Below are 12,808 nucleotides of genomic sequence, written 5' to 3'. Positions count from 1 at the left end.
ATCAATTAACCTTGCGACTCCAAACAAAATAGCCGAGAGATGAAATAGCAAAAGAGGCAAACTAATACAAAAAGGGCGAGAGAGGAAATAGACAAGCGATATATGCACTCTGTTCGTCGACCTAAGAACATGACGTAGATGAATATGATCATTTTGAAATAACGATGTACGGAATATCGTACAAGTTCATAATAAAAATCAGAAAATTTATACCAAAAAATTCTAAATATATGATGAGGAATTTTCTACCAAAATTAATAGTAAAATAGAAGATAAAATTAGCATTTTTAAAAAAGAAATAGTAAATTACAAACAATTCTTATATTGTATGAGATAGTTGACCGTTAATTAAAAAGCTTTCGTTTTTTTTCCCTTTTCTACATTTTTAAATATTAAATAAATAATAATAACAAAAAATCAATAAAAATAAATTAGTGATGAACAGTAACTATAGCTATTGTTGTGGTGGTGCCTGGTGGTATAATGAATTTATTATTTTTATATTAAATTAACCAAATATTAAAGTAAATACTAAATATTCGTAATATTTATGAATATAGTATTATTAACATAAATAGATATTTATCAAAATTAAATCGAATTGTAATTATATAAATTTACCAATTTTAAGATTGGTAAAATAAATTTACACATCAAACACAAAATAAATTAAGAGAGAGCAAAACGAGAAATATGAGTATTTTAGGATTTTTAAATATATAAATTAGCTATGTCATAAAAATTTTAGTAAACAAGGCTATTTTTAAAAATAGAAGTCGTAAAAGGGTCATTACAACTATTTTCTCAAAATAAAAATACTCTATATTTAAAGATAATTTTCTAAATATTGTCTAATAATTAAGTACATTTGTAACATGTCATAAAATAATTTATTTGGTTCACTTGGACTTGTTACTCATTACTCAATGCATTGGCCGCTTATTTCTTTGAATGGTCTGAATATATATATTATAATAATACGTGTTTTGAATATTCAAACAAGAGTCCATCAACAAGAATATTTCCAAGAAAGTAACCTTATTTTGATCCACACTTTTTCTCGACACGTGGACTGATTTAAGCAAAGTAATTAAAGTTATTTTTATTTCTATTATTGAATTTACTAATTTATTATATTTTTAACAAGAAATCCACTTATGTGTCCCTCTCTGAATCAACACCTTTTACAAATAATAATTCCTAAGTCAACAAATTGCAATACCAATTTAAATGAAGAATTTATCTTCCTTGTTCTGTTTGAGTGAGTGAGATTTCATTGACAGAGTAGTTATTTTGTAGTGATATCTTCTTATTCAACTCAATCACACTATCCCTCGTGATGAAAGCTGGATTCTTGGGCATGGGAGTATCCTTCATTTCATTCTTCAACATGGATATAACATCCTCGATGCTCGGCCGGTCAACCGCGCGATTCTCGACGCACAAAAGGCCGATGTGAATGCATCTGAGTAGTTGTTGAATATTGCATGAACCCCTCAGTGTTGGATCCATCAGTTCTACAGCAGAATCATTGCTCCATAGCTCCCAAGCCTGAAGAATGATAAAATTAGCTAGTTGGTGGTTGCATTCAGCAGAAACTATAGCAAAATCGATGGTAAAAAAGGCTTACATGTTCCACAAGATTTAGAGGACCTTGAATGTCGTGGAAGCTGTTGTTTTTCCTGCCGCTCACAATCTCAAGAACAAGAACTCCGAAACTGTAAACGTCCGATTTCAAAGAAAATATCCCCTGCATTGCATACTCAGGTGCCATATAGCCACTACAAATGCAGAGAATTCTATCAAAATCTGGAAAACAAAGAAACTTAAAAAATAATGGTACAGAGGGATGATCATATGTTTCTTACTAGGTCCCAACTCGCCTTTCCGTGTTGGCTTCACTGGTACTTTGCTTAAAGATTCTTGCCAGACCGAAATCAGAAATCTTGGGAGTCATATCTTCATCGAGTAATATGTTACCAGACTTCAGGTCTCGATGAACTATCGTCAGGCGCGAGTACTTGTGCAGATATAGAAGTCCTTGAGCAATCCCTTCGATAATAGTGAAACGTTTGAGCCAGTCCAATAGCCCCCTCTTGGATGAATCTGTTGTGCCATAAAAACAGATATTGTCATATGTACTAGGTATCTAAATCTGCCGTTCTTTAATTGATACTAGGAAAGGAAAAGTTACATACCGAAGAGAAAACAGTCGAGACTCTTGTTAGGCATGTAGTCATATACTATAATTTTATCATTTCCATGAATGGAGAAACCTATTAGTTTCACAAGGTTGACATGTTGCAGTTTCGAAATAAGTATTAGCTCGTTTTTAAACTCGAGCAATCCCTGTCCCGAGCTTCGCGACAGAACCTTTACTGCTATGTGGTGCCCTTCAGGTGTCACACCCTGTAACAAAATTTTTATTAAAAAACATGACACCAAATGAGGGATGCATCCTCTAGAAGATAATTTTTAATCAAGAATGTTCAATTAATATTCAAAGAAACAAAGTAATTATTTTGTTATACCTTATAAACAGGGCCAAAACCACCCTCTCCCAGTTTATTCTTATAGGAGAAGTTATCTGTAGCCGCAAGAATAGATGCATATGTGAAAAGTCTGAGATCATGGCCCTTTGCTCCTCTATCTTCATATGTATCAGTATATCCCTCTAACGTCAGCAGCTCCTGAACTTCTTCCTCTCTTTTTCTCCCTATCAGATGACCATCGAGGCCGAATGGAAATAAAGATCTCGACAAATTTGAAATTAACTCAACAAAATTGTGCTTGCGTATCAGTGAAGTTGTGCTCTATCTTTGTGCTTTGTTCTTTTCCATTGAGTCTAAAGTCACAGATACCTCAACTGATACATGTAATTGTACAGATAATTTGCCCACAGGGCATAGGCGAGTTGATAAGGCCTGAGGTGACGTGGGAAGAAATTCCCCAGCGTTGCGGGTTCGATCCTCGTGTGGAGCATATTCCTCATTGAAATATTTGGGGGTATGCTCTGGGGGTTGGACAATGTTGTTCCCTCCCTCATGTCTCTGCCTACTTGTGCACATCCCTAGATTTAACCCCGCATGAGCCAATGGGCCTCTGACTCATGTGGGATGGGGTCCACTTCGGGGTCAACCGTTTTTTAAATTGTACAGATAATTTGACATTCGAATAAAAATGAAATCGAATCATTCCTCGCCTAAATCTTAGCAGAAGGAACAGAGTTGTGCCCAAAAACAGAAGCCCTACAAAATTAGTGTGATTGAGTTGAAGAACAAGATATCACTACAAAATTACTATTCTTTCAATGAAATCTCACTCACTTAAACACAAGAAGGAAGATAAATTTTGAGTTTAAATCAGTCTTACAATTTGTTGAATTTTCATTCCACTGTTTTAAAATTAGTTAAGCATCTGTACTATAATATTATTATTGAGACATACATGCAGTAACTACTTGTGTATATTATATCATACAATTTTTTCTGTCAAAAATAATCTTATCTCATGACTATCATACTATTTTTTAGATAAAATAAAAAATAATAAATTAATAATAAAAACATAATATTAAATATAAATTACTAGAATCTTATTATATTTTATATAAAGGTTCGTTATGTTATGCAAAAATATAAAAATATATTTTAGATAAAAAAAAGTACTTATTTGTACGTATGCATATGTTTAATTATTATTATTATTTGTAAAAGATGGTAACTCTGGGACTTATATAAGTGATTTCCTTGGTTTAATATCGACTCAAATTAGTAATTTTCTAACAAATTAAACACGTCCAATCCCACAATGAACATTTTACGCCTCATTTTGGTTTCGTAAGTAATCTTTTATCTCGAAAGTTAATGGATAATTTACTTATTTTGAATTCATCGTTGTTTGATGAAAAAAATGCTAACACCTTCATTAAATTATCTTTCTTCATGATTAAACCATGAAAAATAATAAAAAAGCTTTATTTATTAATTTATTTCCGACTTGAATATTAGTTGTTCCAACGGTAAAAAATATGCACGTTTGTAGTTTCGTTTTATCATGCCAAATTTTATTGCGTAATTTTCTTGTTATAATTTATACTTGTATATTGATAGTTTTTGCACTACTACACAATTTTCTTCTTTAAAAAATATATATTATTTAAAATTTAGTTTTTTGGGCTTTTAGTTTTCATCTTTCTTTTCTTCCCTTTAAAAATTTTCATTTAAAAATTTTTTAGCCTATTTTTTATATATATTTTATTGGTTTTATTTAATTTTTTGGACTTTTTTTTTGGCATTTTGTTTCTCTTTCTTTTGGGAGGAAGACATGGTTTGTGTTTCATTTTTACTCGATTGTTTGATTATTCCTTTTTCTGTTCTATTCCTTTTTAAAAAATTTACAACATGGAATGAAAATATTTAAATAGAAAACGTTCGATTTTTTTAACATTTGCATTTCAGTTTTTTTCTAATTATTTTGTTACCAAACATATAGTTATTTATTTTTGGAGTAAAACATATAATTATTTATTTTTGTTTCTATATTGATATATTTAATCAATTGGTGTATTATTTATATTATATATTGTAAAAAGATAAATTATAAAAAAAAAATTGATCCAAAAAAATTGACAATATAAAAAACTAAACTGTATTAAAAAAAAGGAAAAAAAAAAAAAGAAAACGAAAGACAAATAAGGAAAAATCAAAATATTATAAAAAAAATAAAAAAATAAAAAATAAAAAAAATAAAACGACACCACAGCACCACCGCATCCCCCGCAATAAACCGTCTGAAGATAGATAGATATAATAGATCGTAGATTATATTGAACATACACAAAATCTATGTTGCCAGAGGATATTATGGAAATAGTAGAACAGGAGAACAGATCGTCGTAGGATATATAGTAATCAATAGTCCGAAATTGAATAAGATATGTGAGGTTAATAAAAATACAGGAAACACGCAATGGTTTATCAATATTTTAGCAAAAGATAATGTTATATATGAGAAAAGATAATCTCAAAATTCCAATTTTAAAACAAACAATATATCTCCTCTTGTGTTTTGACAAATAAAATCTCTGTTTGGTAAGTATAATATACATATATATATATATATATATAATGGAAGGAAGGCTGAAACAACATCGATCTATGGCGGCCGAGGGAGATTCTGGAAAACTACGTGCCGATATCTCTTTATTATCTAATAACGTCGATTTCCTCTCCGAAATTCTACTACGTTTACCTTCAAAATCTCTGATGAGATTCAAAGCCGTGTGCAAAAGTTGGCGTGCTCTGATAATGAGCAGATATTTTCGTTTACTTTGGCGACAGAAGATAAAATACTTTGAAGATCAAGTGCAAGCGGGCGAGTGGGAAGAAGTTGAGGGATATCTAAGTCGATTTTTAAACATAAATGATAGTAATGAATCAAAGACAATTTTCACGGAGATTATGAAGCAGAAAGTTTTTGAAAACCTTGTCAGGTATGCCTTATTTCAAAGTTATCAAATCCTGTGTTTCGATACCTGTACATGTCCTTGCATGTGCCAACTATGTGAGTAATATTTCATTCGATCTACGCCATTGAGATTTTTGCGAAAGAATTAATGGTGTGTGCATCAGAAGAAAATCATTTAATCATTTTAGGGAGGCTATTGCCTCTCGACAGTTTAAATTTTTTCTATAACACCTTATCCTTCTTCTGAAATTCCTTCTTCTGAAAAATTGAATTTGAATTGTTGTTTCTACACTTGCAGGGAGCATAAAGAGATATTTTCAAAATATAGTAACATGATGGCACAACATAAGTTTTTGATTGGTAATTTGAGAAGGTATATAGATCTTAATCCATTCTCGCATGACAAGAGCGAATTTCCACCAATTATTGAAGCTTAAATGATCGAAAGGTAATTGCCCATAGCCATCTTCAATCAGCTTTAAGGCTCTTATTAGCTGTTCTTGTATGAAATTGCTTTTGCTTTGGCATATGTTTAAATGTGTTTGCAGCCATAAAATTTGTGATTCATGGGATTGCAGCCATAAAATTCAGCATGTCCTTTGTAAGGATTCAAATCCATCTCCAGATTGAAAAAGACCCTTAAACAGGTGGAGACAATGAGAAAGAAGAGGAGAACAAACATTGATGATGGCAATCAAAAGGAGGATTACAATTACTACTAGGATGATGACGACTTCTAATTAAAGGACTATTTAATTTCTTGAATTTCCGTCTTGATAATTAGTTACTTCTAATTCTAATTAATTCAGTTTTGAAAGGAATATTTAATTTTTTGAATTTCCTTATTTGTTAAATTGTTAGGATAATGTTATGTATACATAAAGTTCTACATAAAAGGTTATACATTCTATTAAATTAAGAAATATCTCAAAATTTTTAAAAAAATTATTTCTATTCAACCCAGAATTGCTTTTATACCGCAAAAAAAAAAAACTTTAATGAAAGATAAAAACTCCTATGAGACGGTCTTAAGGGTCAATTTTGTGAGACGGTATCTTATTTGGGTCACTTATGAAAAAATATTATATTTTATGCCAAAAATATTACTTTTTATTGTAAACATTGGTAGGGTTGACTGTATCATGGATAAAGATCTGTGAAATCGTCTCAAAAGAGTCCTATTCTGAATGGAAATATTATTTTTTGATGTTATTATTTATTGTATAGTTTTATGATGTCAAAATTGAGTTGAATTTTTTGTCTTTGGATCATATCAATTTGAACCTAAAAAAATTAATCGGGTTGGGTTAGATTTGGTTTACCCTAGATGACTAAATTTTTTTAAAAATTATTTATAGAATTAAGAAATATTGAAATATTTTTTTATATATTGTATGTTGGAAAGAACTTTTTTGTGTATTGTTTCATAAAGTTTCATCATATATTAATTATTTTTAAAAAAATTTGTTTTTTAAAAAATATGTTTTTAGTTTGTGTTGTTTTTATATTTAAAATTTTTTACAATTATTCCTTCACATTTAAATTATATTTAAGCGAGATTTGTTATCATGTATTTAAATCAAATTGAATATTTTTATGTGTATTTAATTATACATTAAAAACTTAAAAAATAAAAATAAATTTTTATTTAAAAATATAATTATTACATAATTAATTTTTCGGGTCCAATTAGATCTGACTTTAACCCAAAAATGTCAACCTAATCCAATATTTTTTTGTCAATTTGGTTCGTATTAAATTTTGACACATCTAGAATTGCACAATAAATAGTAAAATAAAACATTTTTGTCAATTTTTTTTATATATATATTTTACTTTTGACACACTTTATGGGTTCCTTAATCTATTCTTATGAATTAAGAAAAGTAATTAAAGTTTTTTTTTATTATTATTGAATTTACTAATTTATTATATTTTTAACAAGAAAATCACTTATGTGTCCCTCTCTGAATCAACACCTTTTACAAATAATAATTCCTAACTAAAATTAAAAGTCAACAAATTGCAATACCAATTTAAATGAAGAATTTATCTTCCTTGTTCTGTTTGAGTGAGTGAGATTTCATTGACAGAGTAGTTATTTTGTAGTGATATCTTCTTATTCAACTCAATCACACTATCCCTCGTGATGAAAGCTGGATTCTTGGGCATGGGAGTATCCTTCATTTCATTCTTCAACATGGATATAACATCCTCGATGCTCGGCCGGTCAACCGCGCGATTCTCGACGCACAAAAGGCCGATGTGAATGCATCTGAGTAGTTGTTGAATATTGCATGAACCCCTCAGTGTTGGATCCATCAGTTCTACAGCAGAATCATTGCTCCATAGCTCCCAAGCCTGAAGAATGATAAAATTAGCTAGTTGGTGGTTGCATTCAGCAGAAACTATAGCAAAATCGATGGTAAAAAAGGCTTACATGTTCCACAAGATTTAGAGGACCTTGAATGTCGTGGAAGCTGTTGTTTTTCCTGCCGCTCACAATCTCAAGAACAAGAACTCCGAAACTGTAAACGTCCGATTTCAAAGAAAATATCCCCTGCATTGCATACTCAGGTGCCATATAGCCACTACAAATGCAGAGAATTCTATCAAAATCTGGAAAACAAAGAAACTTAAAAAATAATGGTACAGAGGGATGATCATATGTTTCTTACTAGGTCCCAACTCGCCTTTCCGTGTTGGCTTCACTGGTACTTTGCTTAAAGATTCTTGCCAGACCGAAATCAGAAATCTTGGGAGTCATATCTTCATCGAGTAATATGTTACCAGACTTCAGGTCTCGATGAACTATCGTCAGGCGCGAGTACTTGTGCAGATATAGAAGTCCTTGAGCAATCCCTTCGATAATAGTGAAACGTTTGAGCCAGTCCAATAGCCCCCTCTTGGATGAATCTGTTGTGCCATAAAAACAGATATTGTCATATGTACTAGGTATCTAAATCTGCCGTTCTTTAATTGATACTAGGAAAGGAAAAGTTACATACCGAAGAGAAAACAGTCGAGACTCTTGTTAGGCATGTAGTCATATACTATAATTTTATCATTTCCATGAATGGAGAAACCTATTAGTTTCACAAGGTTGACATGTTGCAGTTTCGAAATAAGTATTAGCTCGTTTTTAAACTCGAGCAATCCCTGTCCCGAGCTTCGCGACAGAACCTTTACTGCTATGTGGTGCCCTTCAGGTGTCACACCCTGTAACAAAATTTTTATTAAAAAACATGACACCAAATGAGGGATGCATCCTCTAGAAGATAATTTTTAATCAAGAATGTTCAATTAATATTCAAAGAAACAAAGTAATTATTTTGTTATACCTTATAAACAGGGCCAAAACCACCCTCTCCCAGTTTATTCTTATAGGAGAAGTTATCTGTAGCCGCAAGAATAGATGCATATGTGAAAAGTCTGAGATCATGGCCCTTTGCTCCTCTATCTTCATATGTATCAGTATATCCCTCTAACGTCAGCAGCTCCTGAACTTCTTCCTCTCTTTTCCTCCCTATCAGATGACCATCGAGGCCGAATGGAAATAAAGATCTCGACAAATTTGAAATTAACTCAACAAAATTGTGCTTGCGTATCAGTGAAGTTGTGCTCTATCTTTGTGCTTTGTTCTTTTCCATTGAGTCTAAAGTCACAGATACCTCAACTGATACATGTAATTGTACAGATAATTTGCCCACAGGGCATAGGCGAGTTGATAAGGCCTGAGGTGACGTGGGAAGAAATTCCCCAGCGTTGCGGGTTCGATCCTCGTGTGGAGCATATTCCTCATTGAAATATTTGGGGGTATGCTCTGGGGGTTGGACAATGTTGTTCCCTCCCTCATGTCTCTGCCTACTTGTGCACATCCCTAGATTTAACCCCGCATGAGCCAATGGGCCTCTGACTCATGTGGGATGGGGTCCACTTCGGGGTCAACCGTTTTTTAAATTGTACAGATAATTTGACATTCGAATAAAAATGAAATCGAATCATTCCTCGCCTAAATCTTAGCAGAAGGAACAGAGTTGTGCCCAAAAACAGAAGCCCTACAAAATTAGTGTGATTGAGTTGAAGAACAAGATATCACTACAAAATTACTATTCTTTCAATGAAATCTCACTCACTTAAACACAAGAAGGAAGATAAATTTTGAGTTTAAATCAGTCTTACAATTTGTTGAATTTTCATTCCACTGTTTTAAAATTAGTTAAGCATCTGTACTATAATATTATTATTGAGACATACATGCAGTAACTACTTGTGTATATTATATCATACAATTTTTTCTGTCAAAAATAATCTTATCTCATGACTATCATACTATTTTTTAGATAAAATAAAAAATAATAAATTAATAATAAAAACATAATATTAAATATAAATTACTAGAATCTTATTATATTTTATATAAAGGTTCGTTATGTTATGCAAAAATATAAAAATATATTTTAGATAAAAAAAGTACTTATTTGTACGTATGCATATGTTTAATTATTATTATTATTTGTAAAAGATGGTAACTCTGGGACTTATATAAGTGATTTCCTTGGTTTAATATCGACTCAAATTAGTAATTTTCTAACAAATTAAACACGTCCAATCCCACAATGAACATTTTACGCCTCATTTTGGTTTCGTAAGTAATCTTTTATCTCGAAAGTTAATGGATAATTTACTTATTTTTGAATTCATCGTTGTTTGATGAAAAAAATGCTAACACCTTCATTAAATTATCTTTCTTCATGATTAAACCATGAAAAATAATAAAAAAGCTTTATTTATTAATTTATTTCCGACTTGAATATTAGTTGTTCCAACGGTAAAAAATATGCACGTTTGTAGTTTCGTTTTATCATGCCAAATTTTATTGCGTAATTTTCTTGTTATAATTTATACTTGTATATTGATAGTTTTTGCACTACTACACAATTTTCTTCTTTAAAAAATATATATTATTTAAAATTTAGTTTTTTGGGCTTTTAGTTTTCATCTTTCTTTTCTTCCCTTTAAAAATTTTCATTTAAAAATTTTTTAGCCTATTTTTTATATATATTTTATTGGTTTTATTTAATTTTTTGGACTTTTTTTTTGGCATTTTGTTTCTCTTTCTTTTGGGAGGAAGACATGGTTTGTGTTTCATTTTTACTCGATTGTTTGATTATTCCTTTTTCTATTCTATTCCTTTTTAAAAAATTTACAACATGGAATGAAAATATTTAAATAGAAAACGTTCGATTTTTTTAACATTTGCATTTCAGTTTTTTTCTAATTATTTTGTTACCAAACATATAGTTATTTATTTTTGGAGTAAAACATATAATTATTTATTTTTGTTTCTATATTGATATATTTAATCAATTGGTGTATTATTTATATTATATATTGTAAAAAGATAAATTATAAAAAAAAATTGATCCAAAAAAATTGACAATATAAAAAACTAAACTGTATTAAAAAAAAGGAAAAAAAAAAAGAAAACGAAAGACAAATAAGGAAAAATCAAAATATTATAAAAAAAATAAAAAAATAAAAAATAAAAAAAATAAAACGACACCACAGCACCACCGCATCCCCCGCAATAAACCGTCTGAAGATAGATAGATATAATAGATCGTAGATTATATTGAACATACACAAAATCTATGTTGCCAGAGGATATTATGGAAATAGTAGAACAGGAGAACAGATCGTCGTAGGATATATAGTAATCAATAGTCCGAAATTGAATAAGATATGTGAGGTTAATAAAAATACAGGAAACACGCAATGGTTTATCAATATTTTAGCAAAAGATAATGTTATATATGAGAAAAGATAATCTCAAAATTCCAATTTTAAAACAAACAATATATCTCCTCTTGTGTTTTGACAAATAAAATCTCTGTTTGGTAAGTATAATATACATATATATATATATATATATATATATATATATATATATATATATATAATGGAAGGAAGGCTGAAACAACATCGATCTATGGCGGCCGAGGGAGATTCTGGAAAACTACGTGCCGATATCTCTTTATTATCTAATAACGTCGATTTCCTCTCCGAAATTCTACTACGTTTACCTTCAAAATCTCTGATGAGATTCAAAGCCGTGTGCAAAAGTTGGCGTGCTCTGATAATGAGCAGATATTTTCGTTTACTTTGGCGACAGAAGATAAAATACTTTGAAGATCAAGTGCAAGCGGGCGAGTGGGAAGAAGTTGAGGGATATCTAAGTCGATTTTTAAACATAAATGATAGTAATGAATCAAAGACAATTTTCACGGAGATTATGAAGCAGAAAGTTTTTGAAAACCTTGTCAGGTATGCCTTATTTCAAAGTTATCAAATCCTGTGTTTCGATACCTGTACATGTCCTTGCATGTGCCAACTATGTGAGTAATATTTCATTCGATCTACGCCATTGAGATTTTTGCGAAAGAATTAATGGTGTGTGCATCAGAAGAAAATCATTTAATCATTTTAGGGAGGCTATTGCCTCTCGACAGTTTAAATTTTTTCTATAACACCTTATCCTTCTTCTGAAATTCCTTCTTCTGAAAAATTGAATTTGAATTGTTGTTTCTACACTTGCAGGGAGCATAAAGAGATATTTTCAAAATATAGTAACATGATGGCACAACGTAAGTTTTTGATTGGTAATTTGAGAAGGTATATAGATCTTAATCCATTCTCGCATGACAAGAGCGAATTTCCACCAATTATTGAAGCTTAAATGATCGAAAGGTAATTGCCCATAGCCATCTTCAATCAGCTTTAAGGCTCTTATTAGCTGTTCTTGTATGAAATTGCTTTTGCTTTGGCATATGTTTAAATGTGTTTGCAGCCATAAAATTTGTGATTCATGGGATTGCAGCCATAAAATTCAGCATGTCCTTTGTAAGGATTCAAATCCATCTCCAGATTGAAAAAGACCCTTAAACAGGTGGAGACAATGAGAAAGAAGAGGAGAACAAACATTGATGATGGCAATCAAAAGGAGGATTACAATTACTACTAGGATGATGACGACTTCTAATTAAAGGACTATTTAATTTCTTGAATTTCCGTCTTGATAATTAGTTACTTCTAATTCTAATTAATTCAGTTTTGAAAGGAATATTTAATTTTTTGAATTTCCTTATTTGTTAAATTGTTAGGATAATGTTATGTATACATAAAGTTCTACATAAAAGGTTATACATTCTATTAAATTAAGAAATATCTCAAAATTTTTAAAAAAATTATTTCTATTCAACCCAGAATTGCTTTTATACCGCAAAAAAAAAAAAACTTTAATGAAAGATAAAAACTCCTATGAGACGGTCTTAAGGGT

General features: G+C 30.5%; 1 protein-coding gene and 1 long non-coding RNA gene across 3 annotated transcripts; one reads left to right on the top strand and one right to left on the bottom strand.

Moving 5' to 3' along the window:
• Positions 1-1,220: 1,220 nt before the first annotated feature.
• On the bottom strand, positions 1,221-9,347 carry LOC140872769 (uncharacterized). The gene is made up of 11 exons (XM_073275651.1): positions 9,338-9,347; positions 8,811-8,995; positions 8,478-8,688; positions 8,148-8,385; positions 7,910-8,060; positions 7,521-7,830; positions 2,532-2,716; positions 2,199-2,409; positions 1,869-2,106; positions 1,631-1,781; positions 1,221-1,551 (listed from the first exon to the last, which is right to left on the bottom strand). The coding sequence occupies exons 1-11, from the start codon at positions 9,345-9,347 to the stop codon at positions 1,240-1,242; spliced, it is 2,202 nt and encodes a 733-aa protein (XP_073131752.1). The 3' UTR covers positions 1,221-1,239.
• Positions 9,348-11,452: 2,105 nt separating this feature from the next.
• LOC140872722 (uncharacterized) lies at positions 11,453-12,472 on the top strand. 2 transcript variants are annotated; one of them, XR_012147899.1, is made up of 3 exons: positions 11,453-11,796; positions 12,070-12,219; positions 12,320-12,472. It is a non-coding gene; the product is annotated as an uncharacterized lncRNA (long non-coding RNA). The 2 variants fall into 2 exon arrangements; XR_012147898.1 differs by having other exon boundaries at positions 12,350-12,451.
• Positions 12,473-12,808: the final 336 nt, after the last annotated feature.

The sequence above is a fragment of the Henckelia pumila genome, unplaced genomic scaffold (assembly GCF_033568475.1).
Source record: "Henckelia pumila isolate YLH828 unplaced genomic scaffold, ASM3356847v2 CTG_477:::fragment_1, whole genome shotgun sequence".
Classification (NCBI taxonomy): domain Eukaryota; kingdom Viridiplantae; phylum Streptophyta; class Magnoliopsida; order Lamiales; family Gesneriaceae; genus Henckelia; species Henckelia pumila.
The sequence above is the reverse complement of the archived record's forward strand: the minus strand, read 5'-3'. Positions and strand labels throughout refer to the sequence as shown.

Bases quoted from the DNA above. Each gene is read 5' to 3' on its own strand.
- LOC140872769 (XM_073275651.1), bottom strand. The intron at 2,717-7,520 runs AAATTCTTCATT...GTCATCTGATAG, and splicing joins TCAAACAGAACAAGGAAGAT to GGAGAAAAAGAGAGGAAGAA. The intron at 1,552-1,630 runs GTAAGCCTTTTT...ATCATTCTTCAG, and splicing joins CTCTAAATCTTGTGGAACAT to GCTTGGGAGCTATGGAGCAA.